The 17,395-nt window shown below is 45.1% G+C and overlaps 1 protein-coding gene across 1 annotated transcript in view; it reads left to right on the forward strand.

The window, feature by feature from the left end:
* The window catches only part of LOC111974410 (protein MTSS 2-like), a 114,649-nt gene that overhangs the window by 57,203 nt on the left and 40,051 nt on the right, over window positions 1-17,395 (forward strand). The window contains exons 4-5 of the mRNA XM_070447373.1: window positions 16,782-16,866; window positions 17,106-17,137. Of these exons, the coding sequence (XP_070303474.1) occupies window positions 16,782-16,866; window positions 17,106-17,137 (117 nt within the window). The remainder of the gene's footprint in view (window positions 1-16,781; window positions 16,867-17,105; window positions 17,138-17,395) is intronic.

The following is a 17,395-nucleotide window of genomic DNA, read 5'->3' on the forward strand; positions in this document are numbered from 1 at the left end:
CACACATACTTAAGTTGCTAATCACGCAAGCACACGTACGGCTTACACCACACACACACACACACCACACACACACCCACACACCACACACACACACACACACACACACACACACACCACCACACACACAACACCACAACACACACACACACACACCACACACACACACACACCTGCACACCCATGCCGTGACTGCAGCAATACTGTATCATAAACTCAACATTCATCATTTAGTGATTACCGCATGGGCAGAAAAGTAGCTCTTTAGCGCACACATCTGGGCCAGACTCACTGGCCCTAAGCATTTTCACCCAGCCCATCTCTCCCTCCACTGGGCTAAGACTTCACAGAGTAGGAAGGCTTTCACACATACGGTCATGGGAGAGTTATACACAGCCTACTTCCTCTCCCATATAGTCCTATCAATTCACACTAGGGCTGTCCAGACGTGAAGGAGGGAGTGATGTGGTTTCAGGTGTTTATTTCGATATTTACAGGGTGGTTGTCCAATGATTATGGGGAGCAGGTAAAGAGGGGTGAAATTGGAGAGAAGGAATGGCTGATTTCCCCAGAATGAGGGGCTAGTGCAGCGGGTGGAGAGCGGTGTGCATGTCCATCACCCCCGAACAAACCCCTTCACTCAAGAGAGAGGCGAGAGAAAACAAAAGACATAGTGTGTATTGTGCTAGAGAGAGAGTAGAGAGAGAGAGAGAGAAGAGAAAGAAGAGAAAGGGAGAGAAAGAGGAGAGCGAGAAAGAGGGGCAGACAGACAGTGACTGACTGGACAGAGGATAGACAGAGCTCCCCTAGCAGGCCTGTTTACCACGAACCACACCCAGAAGGCTCGCTTTCCTTCCCAGAGAATATCAATGAGCCTCTTTAGACTTTCTGCTCAGTATAATATAGTCCACCATCACCACTTCCTTCTCTCTCTCTCTTCCTCTCCTCTCTCTCTCTCTCTCTCTCTCTCTCTCCGCTCTCTTCCTCTCTCTCTGACTCACACGAGCATTCCCCTTTTCTCTGTGCCTCAGGCTTTGTGGCCTTCCTACCAGGCATCCTCCATGGCAACGGGGAGATGAAAGTCTGCGAAGGGGCATTCGTCAGTCCCTGTTTCACTCCTTTAGTAGTGTGCTCGAACATAGACTGCATCCCTGTCTGGTGTAGGCCACACACATTTACACACTCGTAAATTACAGATATAAACAGTACACATATTTCTCCAAATGCTAGTATCATGTTCACAATCAGCTGTTTTGATCCTCCCCAGAGCCGCAAGTCTCTGGCTGCGGACTGCACTCCGCCTGTTCAGCTCGTGCTCTACTTCCTGTATTTTCTATATGTGTAGTGTGAGGTAATTAGTAGCTCGATGTGGTGAGATTTGGGTTTTCGTGGTCTGGGTGGCGTGTGTAGTATATTGTAGTGTGAAGTGTTCAGGCGATTCATGGGAGTCGAGGCGAGTGATAGTAATGAGATGATTAGTCAGTGGTGAAAGTTTAGGGTCGTGGATGGTGGTCTGATAGGGGAGACGAGCGGATATAGTAGTAGTGTGAAATAGGGTCTGGGGTTGGCCGTAGCTATCATTAGTAGTGTGAATAAGGCCGGTCTGGGGTGGCATTGTAGGTATATTTAGTAGTGTGAATTGGGCTGGTCTGGCAGTGTAGTTATAGTGAGTAAGGATAGTGTGAAGGGTCTGGTGTAGCTGGTAGTATTAGTTCATTAGTTAGTGGTGAATAAGGGCTCTGGTCGTGGGGTGGCTTTCGTTGCAGTAGTATTAGTTGTTTGTGTGAATAGGGGTTGACACTGGGTGGCATTGTAGTATATTAGTAGTGTAATTAGGGTCTGGAGGTGCTGCAGTTATTAGTTTAGTGTGAATAGGCGGTTGGCGGTGGCTGCCAGTATATTAGTAGTGTGAAAGGGGTCTGGTGTGGTGCAGTCATATTAGTTTAGGTGTAGGAATAGGTTCTGGGGTGGCTTGCAGTATGATTAGTAGTGTGAATAGGGTCTGGGGTGGGCTTAGTATATTATAGTAGTGAATATGGGTCATGGGGTGGCTGCCAGTTAAGACTGTCCTGTTGTAATGCATATTATCCCAAGGTCCATATATCAAACTGTCCCTGTGTAATGGTATTATCCCAGGTCCAAGTATATCATAACTGTCCCTGTCTAATGCTGTATCCCAGGTCCATATATAACTTTGATCCCTGATTGCTAATTGCATACTATTTCGCCAAGGCCATATTATAACTTAGTCCCCCTGCACTGTGTAATGATATATCCCAGGTCCATATATAACTGTCCCTGTTTTGTAATGATGTTATTCCCAGGTCCATATGTAACTGGTCCCTTGTCTAATATACTATCCCAGGCTCCATATGTAACTGTCCCTGTCTAATGATGTGATCCCCAGGTCCACTATGTAACTTGTCCCTGGTAAATTGATGTATTCGCCAGGTCCATATGTAACTGTCCTTCTGTTCTAATGATATATCCCAGGTCCATATGTAACCTGTCCCTGATCTTAGATGAATATAGTCCAGGGATCCAGTATGTAACTGTCCCTGTCTAATGATGGTATCCATGGTCCGATAATATAACCGGTGTCCCCTGCGTGTAATGATGGTATCCCAGGTCCAATATTGTAACTGGTTCCCTGTCTAATGATTATATCCCAGAGGGTCCAATATGTAACTGTCCCTGTCTAATGATATATAAACCAGGTCCATAATGTAACTGGTCGCCTGCGTGCATTGATATCATCCCAGGATCCATTTATAACTGTCCCTTTGGCAATGAAATTATTCCCAGGTCGCATTATGTAACGTGTCTCCGATGTGCAATGATATATCGCCAGGTCCATCATGTTAACTGCTGTCCCTTGTGAAATAGGAATGTTTATTCCCAGGTCCATATTTGTAACTGCTTCCTGCTTGCAATTGGCATATTATCCCACGCGTCGCATATTGTAAACTGTCCCTGTGCGATATGTAGATCCCAGGTCTCATGTGAGTATAACTTCTGTCCCGTGCAGGATGATAGTATCCGCAGGGGTCCATATGTAACTGTCCCTGCTGCAATGAATATATCCCAGGTCATCCAAAATATAACTGTTACCGCTGGTGCAATTATATATTCCCAGGTCCATATGTAACTGTCCCCTGCTTTGGCGATGAGGTAGTATCGCGCGCCCAGCGTCCATTACTAAATGTCCCTGATTGTAACATGATACTATCCCAGGTCCATATGTAACTGTCCCTGTGTACGATGATATATCCCAGGTCCATAATATATTAACTGTCCCTGTGCAATGATATAATCCCAGGTGTTCCATATGGTAACTGTCCCTGTTGCCAATTGACTGATATCTTATCCCAGTCATACTGTAACTTGTCCCTGCTGTAATGAGTAATCCCAGGTCCAGATAGGTTGAACTGTCCCTGTGCAAGGTGATATATCCCAGGGTCCCCATTGTTAACTTGTCCCGTCTCATGATATACCCACCAGGTCATATTATAACTGTCCCTGTGTAATGATTAGATCCCAGGTCCATACTATATAACTGTCCCTGTCTAATGAGTGATATCCCCAAGGTCCATATGGTAACGTTGTCCTGTGTAATGCATACTATCCCACGGTCCATTACATAACTGTCTCCCTGTCTAATGATATGTATCCCAGGTCATAATAGTACACCGTGCCCTGCATGTGAATGATTGTATCCGCCAGTCAATATAACGGTTCCCTGTCTATGATAGATTTATCCCAGGTCCATATATAAACGTCCCTGTCTAATGAACCATAAATTTTACTCCCAGGTCCATTATATAACTGTCCCTGTCTAATGATACTATCCCAGGGTCAACTATATAAACTGTCCCTGTTAGGTATGTCAATGATATCATCCCAGGACACTATGGCAGCATCGGTGGGAGACTCCAATTATTTTCAGCTTTAAACAAAAAGCTTTAATCTTCTCCAAGCAGCCCGTCTGACAGACTATGCTGGCTAGACCGCGAACGTTGTTGCGTTCCAACTCACACTCCCTCAGCAGGCGTCACTCTTGACTAGGTCTCTTTGGGAAAAACGGGCCAGGGCCAGCTCCTCGGGCGTTAGCTTAAGACCAATACATACTCAAATTGACCAAGTGGTCGTGCTTTGTGAAACAGTAGTCTTTCCCACTCGTTCGCGCCACTCTCTTGTTCCAGACAAGTTGTGGCATTCTCCGCCGACGAAAGGTCGAGTTTGGCTAAAACACCGTCCGGGCACCATGGCGCGGTTGAAAGCAGAGCTGACTATGAATTTTCTTAACTTTTGATAGTTATTCAGGTGTGCTGTGAGTGAGTGAGCGCTCACGCAGTCTGTGTGCGTCAGTGTGTGTTACGTATGTTTATATGTTGGTGTGTGCGCCTGGCATGTATTTGTGTGTGTGACCTATTTTCTCCATCTCTCTCTCTCTCTCATACCGGAAAGGCCTATTGAGGTGTACTTTCAGCAGCAGTGTGTGTGTCCTTATAGAGCTGTGCAGACGTTGACTGGGCTGACACAAGGGAAGGGTCAGTCACAATGACAGGCTGGGCCATCCTCTCTGATCTGATCTGTCACACACACTTCTCCTCGATGGGATAAAGATAGAGCCTGAAATAAGACTCTGCATCATATCCAGGGATCGAAAGTGGAACTACTTTGCAAATATGAAACAAACGGACAATCATGATATCAGTCAAAAATATTTCATTCCCAGTTTATGCTACAAAACCAACTTCATGAGAGGTTTTAAAAATAGGTTCTATTTGACTCCGCATTCCATGACGTACACTAAGGCATTGTTGGCTGAATAGATGGATGCAGTTCAATGCATGATTAATACATTTCTTGGAAGTCCAAAAAATATCAGGTTGAAAATCACAGCTGGCCTGGTACATTGTTTGCTGCCTCTTTTCAGGATGCCCTGTTTCAGTTTCAATGACTCAATATTTTGGCCAAAAATGGACTAAGGCTGGGAATGTCAATACAATCAAACTAGCAAGGGCAATGATCACAAGTCAGTCATAACGTGGCTAATATGCTAGCAWATCTATTTATGTAGCAAGCTWWAAACACAGAGCCTAACGTTAGCTCGATAGATAGCTAGCTAGCTGCTAGGAGGGCGTCGATGGAGGAGTGGGTGACTGACTTTTTCCCCTCGTATTACTTTTCGGTCCCTATACAACCAGAGATGCAGGTGTCATTTGGTTAGCTAGCAAGGAGTTGTGAATCACCTTGTTAGCTAGCTAGCTATGCTAAACTACTGTTATACAGTTACTACATCTCTTGTGTTCRTAAATTCACTCTGGCTAGCTATCTACTCYGATTTTAGAGCACTCTTGTCTAAGTGTAGAATTTACGAATGCACAACAYCCGTTGAATATGACCAGTGTCAGTWTACGTAGGCAAACTAAGTAATAGTTAATCATGGACTTGCTATATAACATGATAACGACCTAAACAGCTCTGCTAGGCAGAGTAAAATGGTCAGTGAGGTGTTATCTCATTTGTATCTGAAAGTAGCTAGCAAGCTAGCCAACTTTAGTCAGTTAGCTTGGGGCTTGGTTGGGATAAGCAAACATTGGCAGGGAAGCTGCAGAAGRACAAGCAGGYTATTCCCCATCGTTTACCAGTGCAATTTTGAYGGTCAACTTGCTGAAAAAGGTTTGCTCTGGCTATCATTAGTTGTTGATTTCGTTGTTGTTGGTGTGCATGTAGGGAAAGAGCCTACCTTTTTTATGGTTGTTTTGATCAATAGGACTGTAAAGTTCCCAAATGTAAGAGGACTCGTGTGGTATTTATCTACATATTTGCAGAAATCCAATCAAGTGTATTTTGTGGCTTTTGCCGAATGCGTTCTAGTTATCTAACATCACACTGTTGCARCTGCCTGTAAACACACAGTCCAGTTCAAAGTGAATGATGGCAGGCCCTTGTGGCAAATGTATGTTTGCATATAGGCCTATGGTAGTTCTGAATGGCTATGGATTAGAGGTCGACCGAATATGATTTTTCAACGTCGATGCGGATTATTGGAGGACCAATAAAAAGCCGATACCGATTAATCRGATGATTTTTATATATATATTTGTAATAATGACAGTTAAAACAATACYGAATGAACACTTTTATTTKAACTTAATACATCAATAAAATCTATTTAGTCTCAAATAAATAATGAAACRTGTTCAATTTGGTTTAAATAATGCAAAAACAAAGTGTTGGAGAAGAAAGTAAAAGTGCAATATTTGCCATGTAAAAAAGCTAACGTTTAAGTTCCTTGCTCAGAACATATGAAAGCCGGTAGTTCCTTTTAACATGAGTCTTCAATATTCCCAGGTAAGACGTTTTAGGTTGTAGTTCGCTACAGTTCGCTACGAGCCAGGCAGCCCAAACTGCTGCATATACCCTGACTCTGCTTGCACAGAACGCAAGAGAGGTGACACAATTTACCTASTTAAAAGAAATTCATGCTAGCAGGCAATATTAACTAAATATGCAGGTTTAAAAATATATAYATGTGTATTGATTTTAAGAAAGCCATGGATGTTTATGTTTAGATACACATTGGTGCAACAACAGTGCTTTTTTTGCGAATGTGCTTGTTAAATCATCACCCGTTTGGCGAAGTAGKATGTGATTCGATGATAAATTAACAGGTACCGCATCGATTATATGCAACGCAGTACAAGCTAGATAAACTAGTAATATCATCAACCATGTGTAGTTAACTAGTGATTATGTTAAGATTGATACATTTAATGCTAGCTAGCAACTTACCTTGGCTCTTGCTGCACTCGCGTAAAAGGTAGTCAGCCTGCCACGCAGTCTCCTCGCGGAGTGCAATTTAATCGGCCATAATCGGTGTCCAAAAATGCCGATTACCGATTGTTATGAAAACTTGAAATCAGCCCAAATTAATCGGCCATTCCGATTAATCGGTCGACCTCTACTATGGATCACCGGTTTACGTAGACTATGGTCCTGCACGAGACAGATGTTTTTATTAGGTTTTATTTGCTGCGGTGTCTATTAACTGTCCAAATGCACGTCCGCTTTCACACTCTTAATTGCTATAGAATTGTCACAAATGCCTTAGAATACAGTTCAGAATACGGATAAATATGACAGTACCCCATCTACAGTTGAAGTCGGAAGTTTACATACACCTTAGCCAAATACATTTAAACTCAGCTTTTCACAATTCCTGACATTTAATCCTAGTAAGAATTCCCTGTCTTAGGTCAGTTAGGATCACCACTTTATTTTAAGAATGTGAAATGTCAGAATAATAGTAGAGAGAATGATTTATTTCAGCTTTTATTTCTTTCATCACATTCCCAGTGGGTCAGAAGTTTACATACACTCAATTAGTAATTGGTAGCATTGCCTTTAAATTGTTTAACTTGGGTCAAACGTTTCGGGTAACCTCCCACAAGCTTCCCACAATAAGTTGGGTGAATTTTGGCCCATTCCTCCTGACAGAGCTGGTGTAACTGAGTCAGGTTTGTCGGCCTCCTTGCTCGTACACGCTTTTTCAGTTCTGCCCACAAATTGTCTATAGGATTGAGGTCAGGGCTTTGTGATGGCCACTCCAATACCTTGACTTTGTTGTCCTTAAGCCATTTTGTCACAAGTTTGCTTGGGGTCATTGTCCATTTGGAAGACCCATTTGCGACCATGCCTTAATTTCCTGACTGATGTCTTGAGATGTTGCTTCAATATATCCACATAATTGTCCTTCCTCATGATGCCATCTATTTTGTGAAGTGCACCAGTCCCTCCTGCAGCAAAGCACCCCCACAACATGATGCTTCCACCCCCGTGCTTCACTGTTGGGATGGTGTTCTTCGGCTTGCAAGCGTCCCCCTTTTTTCTCCAAACATAACTATGGTCATTATGGCCAAACAGTTCTATTTTTGTTTCATCAGTCCAGAGGACATCTCTCCAAAAGTACGATCTTTGGCCCCATGTGCAGTTGCAAACCGTAGTCTGGCTTTTTTTATGGCGGTTTTAGAGCAATGGCTTCTTCCTTGCTGAGCGGCCTTTCAGGTTATGTCGATATAGGACTCGTTTTACTGTGGATATAGATAGTTTTGTACCTGTTTCCTCCAGCATTTTCACAAGGTCATTTGCTGTTGTTCTGGGATTGATTTGCACTTTTCGCACCAAACTACGTTCATCTCTAGGAGACAGAACGCGTCTCCTTCCTGAGCGGTATGACGGCTGTGTGGTCCCATGGTGTTAATACTTGCGTACTATTGTTTGTACAGATGAACGTGGTTCCTTCAGGCGTTTGGAAATTGCTCCCAAGGATGAACCAGACTTGTGGAGGTCTACAATTTTTTTTCTGGGGTCTTGGCTGATTTCTTTTGATTTTCCCATGATGTCAAGCAAAGAGGCACTGAGTTTGAAGGTAGGCCTTGAAATACATCCACAGGTATACCTCCAATTGACTCAAATGATGTCAATCAGCCTAACAGAAGCTTCTAAAGCCATGACCAAATTTTCTGTTATTTTCCAAGCTGTTTAAAGGCACAGTCAACTTAGTGTAACTAACTTCTGACCCCTGGAATTGTGATACAGTGAATTATTGTCTCGCCCTGACCTGAGATATCTCTGTTTTCTTTATATTTTGGTTAGGTCAGGGTGTGACTAGGGTGGGTACATTCGTTTTTGTATTGTCTAGGGTTTTTTGTATGTCTAGGGTTTTTGTAGGTCTAGGTGATTTGTATGTCTATGGTGGCCTGATATGATCCCCAATCAGAGGCAGCTGTTTATCATTGTCTCCGATTGTGGATAATTTTTAGGTAGCCATTTTCTCTTTGGTGTTTGTGGGTTCTTGTTCTATGTTTAGTTGCCTGTCTGCACTACTCATATTAGCTTCACGGTTCGTTTTGTTATTTTGTTCGTTTGTTCAGTGTTCGTTCTTATAGTAAAGAAGAATGTACGTTTACCACGCTGCACCTTGGTCTCCTCCTTACAACGGCCGTGACAATTATAAGTGAAATAATCTGTCTGTAAGCAATTGTTGGAAAAATTACTTGTGTCATGCACAAAGTAGATGCCCTAACCGACTTGCCAAAACTATAGTTTGTTAAGAAGATATTTGTGGAGTGGTTGAAAAAYGAGTTTTAATGACTCCAACCTAAGTATGTAAACTTCCGACTTCAACTGTATGTCATTTCCAAACATTCTGAGAATTTATGAAAACATGTCAATGACCATTTATCATCAAAAATAAAAAATAAAGTGTCATTCTTCCTGGGGGTGTACAGTGCGTTCGGAAAGTATTCAGACCACTTTACTTTTCCACATTTTGTTACGTGACAGCCTTATTCTAAAATGGATTAAATCATTTATTTTCCTCATCAATCTACACACAATACACCATAATAACAAAGCGAAAACAGGTATTTAGATTTTTTTGCAAATGTATAAAAAATAGAAATGTGAATAAGTATTCAGACCCTTTGCTATGAGACTTGAAATTGAGCTCAGGTGCATCCTGTTTCCATTGATCATCCTGGAGATGTTTCTACAACTTGATTGGAGTTCCACCTGTGGTAAATTCAATTGATTTCACATGATTTGGAAAGGCACACACCTGTCTATATAAGGTCCCATAGTTGACAGGGCATGTCAGAGCAAAATCCAAGACATGAGGCAGAAGGAATTGTCCGTAGAGCTCTGAGACAGGATGGTGTTGAGGCAACGATCTGGGGAAGGGTAGCAATAAATGTCTGCAGCATTTAAGGTCCTCAACAACACAATGGCCTCGATCATTCTTAAATAGAAGAAGTTTGGAACCACCAAGACTCTTCCTAGAGCTGGCCAAACTGAGCAATCGGGGGAGAAGGGCATTGGTCACAGAGGTGACCAAGAACCCGATGGTCACTGACATAGCTCCAGAGTTCCCCTGTGGAGATGGGAGAACCTTCCAGAAGGACAACCATCTCTGCAGCACTCCACCAATCAGGCCTTTATGGTAGAGTGGCCAGATGGATGCCTCTCCTCAGTAAAAGGCACATGACAGCCCGCTTGGTTTTCCAAAAGGGACCTAAAGGGCTCTCAGACCATGACAAACAAGATTCTCTGGTCTAATGAAACCAAGATTGAACTCTTTGGCCTGAATGTCAAGTGTCAAGTCTGGAGGAAACCTGGCACCATCCCTACGGTGAAGCATGGTGGTGGCAGCATCATGCTGTGGGGATGTCTTTCAGCGGGAGGAACTGGGAGACTAGTCGGGATTGAGGCAAAGATGAGTGGAGCAAAGTACAGAGATATCCTTGATGAAAACCTGTTCCAGAGCACTCAGGACCTCAGACTGGGCCGAAGGTTCACCTTCATATAGGACAATGACCCTAAACACATAGCCAAGGCAGTGTAGGAGTGGCTTCGGGACAAGTCTCTGAATGTCCTTGAGTGGCATTGAACACCGATCGAGCATCTCTGGAGAGACCTGAAAATAGCTGTGTAGCGACGATCCCCGTCCAACCTGACAGAGCTTGAGAGGATCTGCAGAGAAAAATGGGAGAAACTCTCCAAATACAGGTGTGCCAAGCTTGTAGCGTCCTATCCAAGAAGTCTCGAGGCTGTGATCGCTGCCAAAGGTGCTTCGACAGTACTGAGTAAAGGGTCTGAATACTTATGTAAATTTGATAAATTTGAAAATATTTCAATTTTTTCTGTTTTTAGTACATTTGCAAAAAAAATCTAAAAAGTGAAGGCGTCTGAATACTTTCTGAATGCACTGTATATGAACAGATTTGAATAAGAGTTGATGTTGCCTAAATGCTGTCAGTTCCACTTTAAGTCTCTGCTAAGGCACTATAATGTTCAGTAAGTGTGTGCCATCAGTTGTCCTAGAGGTGGTTTTCTTCTCGGCACAGTCCCCGTGTCCTTTTCCCAATGGAACGCTTGACGTTATATTCTGGTCAGATGCGCTGAGTGTTGTGACTTGCATCTGAAGAGACGGTGAAGGAATACTGTGGCGGAGGTATGCCCGAGTTCAATATTAGCTGTGGGCCTACTGCTGCGCCCGAAAGCCTCCTTGACAGCTGTTCATTTCCGGGAGCCCCATAAAGAGTCATGGGATAGCATGTGAAACCACAGCCGCTCACCTTGTGACAGAGCAGAACATGGCTGGATGATGTTGTGACTGAGGAAATAGAGGAAGGGGGGGGGGCGGGAAGAGGTGAAAGAGAGACGCCTCGTGATCGAGGAAGAAATAAACAATCCAGCACTGATAAGCAACAGTCTAATAATCCTTTGCCAAACCGATACTCTGATACGCATGTGAATGTAGGATTATCCTCATACAGTATACTCTTTAGAGTGACTAGTGTTAGATAGGTACTATCGTATTAGGTAGAGAGGAGTGGAAGTCAAAAGAATGTTCTGCCAGTGTGACCTTAGCAACAGACAGACCCACCGCAGTCACGAGGAGCGCCAGGTCTGCGCTGTCACGGCAACCAGCAGCACCGTCAGTCTGAGGGGTGGTGATTGATTTGGAAAGGGAACGAAGRCAGGGAACGAGGGGTCTGTGGGTTCTATTCAAAGCTCTACTTTTCTGACTGTGTCTCTCCAATGAGAGGAATGGGAAAAACACTGTCCTTGTGCATTAACCACACACTCCTATCGGCATTGCCGTCCTCACACTGAACCCACCTGCCAGAAAGGCCTATTTTTTAGCTAGTGAACAGTATTAGGATCTTGCCGGGCGACTGGCAGAGTTTATCCACTTAGGTTATTTCCTAAAGTTCGTCAACAGTGCAGACGGAATGAAAATGAGTGTCTCTCTACAGTTTTTCATTTGTTCTCTCACTTGTTCACTCACCGTCTCTCAAAGACTGATGAATAGGAACATTTCACACAGCGGACAGGACAGTGTGTATAGCTAACACGTCAATGTGTTTGGGTGTTTTACTAGTGGGCACACTCAGACATAACTGGCACCACCTATAATGCAGCCTCCCAGGCAGGTCATTGACCCCTCCYGTGTCCCAGAGTGGAAGAATGGCAGAAGGTCAGAGTGAGGGAGGAGAGTAAATAGAGGAATATCACATGTGGCGTCCCCTCCTTTTCCCTTCAGGAGAGAGAAGAGGAGGGTGGAGGAGGGTGGGGCGCCCACAGCAGGGGCTGTATTAATGACACCTTTTACTGTCCACACACGCATGCACGCATGGACGCACACACACCCGCACTACTTTTCATCTTTGAGTCTTTTGGGTGCATGTTAAGGTTTGCATGTGACATAGATGCAGTAGGAACTTAGTAGGCTGGATGCTTTATGGCAGTGGGATATGGACCTGCTCAATTCATGAATCATTCTCCACGCCGCCACTCAGCCCTGTCCGTGTGTGTTTTGATCTACTGCTCTCCACCCAGTGACTTCATCAGGGCATTAATAAAGATCCATACATATGCAGTGCAGACTGGCTTGGCCTCCTCTCCCCCGTGTGTTAACTGAACACGTCTCGTGCTGTGTTGCTCTGTGCTTCACCTACCATGGAGACGAGTTATAGTGTTTATGAGACCTGAGATATGTCTGCGTTAGTGAGTGTTTTGGACTGGCAGTGGTGTATTCTATCAGATGGCGTGTGTGTGTGTGTGTGTGTGTGTGTGTGTGTGTGTGTGTGTGTGTGTGTGTGTGTGGTATTTTTGGAGTGGTTGCATACTGCAGTATTTTACAGGAAGCTGTGAATGTGGGGGGCTGTCTGTGTGTCTGCGTGTGTTTGGGCAGTGGGTTGGGCAGAGACTAGCAACAGTGGCTGGGTTGGTTGTCTGCTTCCGCGGTCGCCACACATGCCTTATCTCCAGGAAATACACTTGAGGAGATCTTGGAAACCACTAGCAGCTGTCCCACAGAACAGATGRAAAGACAGGGTCAGGAATCAGCATGTACGATTAGCGTCTGGGATTTCACATTCACACACTTTCCKACTGCTACGGAGACCACGTGGCTGGAGGTCTGATGTGTGGATGTCTGTGTAGTATTGGATCCTGTTGAGTCCTATTGCTGTTTGTTTAGGCCTGAGTGTTGATTCCATAGGGCAGAGTCTGCAGGGGCGCGCGGATGTTAGCTGTTAGCACCACTGTGTGTATTTGAACAGCTGCCTCTCCACTCCCATCTCAGTGGAGCCTTGGCTTATTCTCTCTTACCTGCAGGGAAATTCTCAAGGCTGTCATGACCCCGACTTTCCCGCTTTGATAAATCAGTAAAGAAGAAAAAAAGTCACATCCTCTACTTCTACCGTTAGATAGCCTTATTGACGGGGGGGGGGGGGAACAAGCTGACTTGTATTAGCACCCTAAAGGTGCCTGCAGCCTGACAGGGTGTGTGGCTGAGGAAATCGAGTAGGGAGCAAGAGATGGAGGGAACACTAATGACTGATCACTCCATTCCTGCCTGTCATTCTCCATGTTACCTTCTCTGTCACCCCGCTCTCTCTATCACCCTTTCCCTGTGCCTCCCTCTCTCTCGCTCCCACTCCCTCTCACAATCCACCCAATGCACCCGCTCCTTGCTCTCTCTTTCTCTCCCTCTCCCTTTCTCTCTATCATATCAGCCTGTTCCATCACCATGGTGTTGGTGACTAAATGTCATGGGAAAAATCAATATGTGCTGGCTTCCTGTGGGTTCCTTGCGGGAGGGGAGTGTTGCAGGGAGGAGGGTTACGGGCAGGGAGGCTAACAGTAAACACAGACTGGCTGTGCTGTGCTGTGCTGGGGCTAGGGCAGGAGCAGATGGGGACGACAGCAGATTACACAGAGGAGAGGAACTCCTTTCAGGATTAGTTCACTGGCTGTCTCTCTATGAGGGGATGACCTATAGCTGAACAGGGTATAGTGACTGAGCTATAGGTTGCCCATACTTTACAAATACCAGTGTTGCTGGGGGGGGGGGGACTTAAATCCTCTCAGACTGTCAGATTAAACTTGCTTAATTTTACTCCGTTCCTCACCCTTCTAAGACAAGCACACACAGACATAGGTACACACACAAATAGCTACACACATAGCTAGACATACGCTGGCCTAATTTGTTGCCCAGATGTGAGCCTGGAGTTTTTTCTCCCTCCTCATCTTGTTGTTGATCTCTTGCGGATGTTGTTACGAGAGAGAGAGGAAGTTAATAAGAATATAAAACAGGAAGGGAATATATTAAAAGGAGCGAACACACACACACACACACACACACACACACACACACCACACACACCACACACCCACACGCACACACACACACACACACAACACACACACACCACACACACACACACACACACACACACACACACACACAACACACACACGCACACGCATACCACACACATGCCACACACACACGCACACACACACACACACACACACACACACACACACACACACACACACCACACACACACACACACACACACACACACACACACACACACACACACACACACACACACACACACACACACACACACACACACACACACACACACACCACACACACACAGGTTACACTCTCTCCCCAGCAGTCAGCTCATTAGAATGTGTGAGGAGATCCCTCTCAGCACTGCCTCTCTCTCTCTCTTTCTCTCACTTTCCCTTTCCCTGTCTCTCTTTCTTTCTCTCTCCCTTTCTCTCCCTCTTTCACTGCATCTCACTTGCTCCCCTCTCTCTTTTTGTCACTATGTATGCATCTCTCTCCCCCAGTCTCTTTCTTCTCTTCCTGCACTCTCTCAATTTTCAATTTCAAGGTACTTTATTGGCATGACATTAGACACTATTTCAAAGTGAGGTTAGAAAACGCCCCTCTCATTGCGTATTGTGTGTGTGCGTGTTGTGTGTTGGGGTGTGTGTGGGGGAGGGTAGAGGGTAGCTGGGGAGGTAGGTAGGGGTGTGTTGCCCTGGCTGGATTAATGAATGGTTGCTGGGTAATTATGAATACAGCTTCTCTGTATCTTAACAGTGTGTGTTCACAGAGACTGGCCTTTTAGTGTTTCTCTCTCTCTCTCTCTCTCTCTCTCTCTCTCTCTCCTCTCTCTCTCTCCTCTCTCTCCTCTCTCTCTCTCTCTCTCTCTCTCTCTCTCTCTCTCTCTCTCTCTCTCTCTCTCTCTCTCTGTCTATATCTCTGTGTGTTACAATGTGCAGAGTCACTGATTTGACTTTAGGCATCATCTCTAGACATCATTTGTCAAAAATGACTGTCACAAATGAACAAGTACCCCTCCCCCCTTCTCATTTAACACTCTCTGTGTGTAATAAATGTGTATACATTTATATACTAGGAGCCCGTCTCTCTCACCAGTCCTATAGGTATGACTTCACCAAGATAAGGCCAAGGTCACAGGAGCCCCAGATCTCTCATTATGAAATGTGTCAGGTTGATGGCTGTAACGATGGGGATGGGGTGGACCCGGGGCCAGGGGGCTGGATGCTCGAATTGACTCGGATCGGATCCTGCTGTCTCTCAGCTCAGGTCACACCCACACACAGTGTCAATGAGCCACTGGGAGACAGGAAGTAGTAATATGATGATATTAGGTTCAGGTGAAGGAGCTGGCTTCTCTGCACTTATCGGATGTRGAAGGGTCTGCTTGTCCAACAGGAGAAATCAGATGTAGTTAGGGTAATCCCTCTCCCTGCCCTCCCACTCCCCACTGGGGCACGAGTAGGGATAGGGGTGTAGTCCGAGCCACCCCCAGGTAGAGAGAGAGGGGTGTGGATAGGGTGGTGTTAAACCCCTTGTGTCGTGTCCAGAAATGTGGATTCAGCGCTCTAGAGTCCCSAATTTTCAGTTACCAGTCAGCAGAGTGGAAAGTAGCTGGGCTCAGGAGGAGGCTGGTTGTAATCCTCTATATCGCCCCCTGTTGATCCTCCCTGTTAAACCCCTAATACTCTGTYTGTCTTTGTCTCTCTCCCATTCTGATCATGACAGGGTCATACCTCTGTCACCACTGGTGAGATTAAACCCTGATGTAAGAGGTTATCAGACCAAGAGATTGTGTGTATTAGATACTAAAACTCCAGATGTGTCTCTTCCTACTCGCATGGTAACATAATATCGACCCTGTTGCCTAGTCACGTTACCCTTACTATATGCACATAGCTATCTCAATTACCTCGTACCCCTGCACCCCTGCACATCGACTCGGTACTGCTATTCCCTGTTATTTTTACTCTTTTACTTTTTTTTTAGCTTTATCTTTAACTCTGCGTTGTTGGAAGATGACCCGTAAGTAAGCATTTCACTGTTAGTCTAGTTGTTTAGGAAGCATGTGACAAATAATATTTTGGTCCTTAATATACTCCCTGAGGCTCTTTTTAAGCCAGTAACACCAGTGGTGTAATACTCCAGGGCTGCTTGGCTCACCTTTGGAAGCAAGTGAAGTGGCACACTCAGATTCACGGGTCAGCTTTTTCCCAAATGAACTTTCTCGGCTATAAATAGCCTAATGTTTACCAGAGTTACAGGTTACTCACTCACAGTCTCACGCACACTGTACACATACTGTACACTACACACACACACACACTGCGTAGGCCTCTAAAAAGGATCTCCTTAATATCTTTATTTGGACTAGGGCAGGAGTGTGTATATTACCTCCAGGTTGCTGCTGTCTGTTGGAGTGAATATTAAACGGACCTCAGTGGGCAGTCTGGTTTGGTGGTCTGTCTGGCTTGTCGGTCTGCAGTATACAGTACGTTGACTGGACGTTTTCCAAATGTTTCCCTAACCACCTCTGTATTGTGATCTCTTTCAGGCGCCACCAGAGACATTGGATCAGCGCTTACCAGGATGTGCATGCGGCATCGCAGCATCGAGGCGAAACTGCGCCATTTCACCAAGTAAGCSCCACTCTCTTACGCAGGCATCGTCCTATAGGCCTAGCTCTGGTCCCTGCCATCACTCCATTAGTGGGGATTGGTCCCAAGAACTGTCAGTCACTGCTCTGTGTAAACCGTATCTTTGACGATGGCAGCCAACAGTAATGAGTAGTAGCTGTCATCCCATCCATGTTCCTTGGCTGACCTTCTGAAAGTCTGTGGTAAGCTTTGGACAAACTGTGACCCTTGATTTTGTTCAGAGGCTACAACAGTATTGACATGAGAATATGTGGTAGGCTTACATYTACATTTAGGTCATTTAGCAGACACTCTTATCCAGAGAGACTTACAGGACCAATTAGGGTTAAGTGCCTTGCTCAAGGGCACATCGGTTGGAGTGGTCATCCCCAAAGCCAACACCTCCTTTGGCCGCCTTTCCTTCCAGTTCTCTGCTGCCAGTGACTGGAACGAATTGCAAAAATCGCTGAAGCTGGAGACTTACTTTTCCCTCACTAACTTTAAACATCAGCTATCTGAGCAGCTAACCGAT

Source organism: Salvelinus sp. IW2-2015, linkage group LG15, assembly GCF_002910315.2.
Source record: "Salvelinus sp. IW2-2015 linkage group LG15, ASM291031v2, whole genome shotgun sequence".
NCBI classification, from domain to species: domain Eukaryota; kingdom Metazoa; phylum Chordata; class Actinopteri; order Salmoniformes; family Salmonidae; genus Salvelinus; species Salvelinus sp. IW2-2015.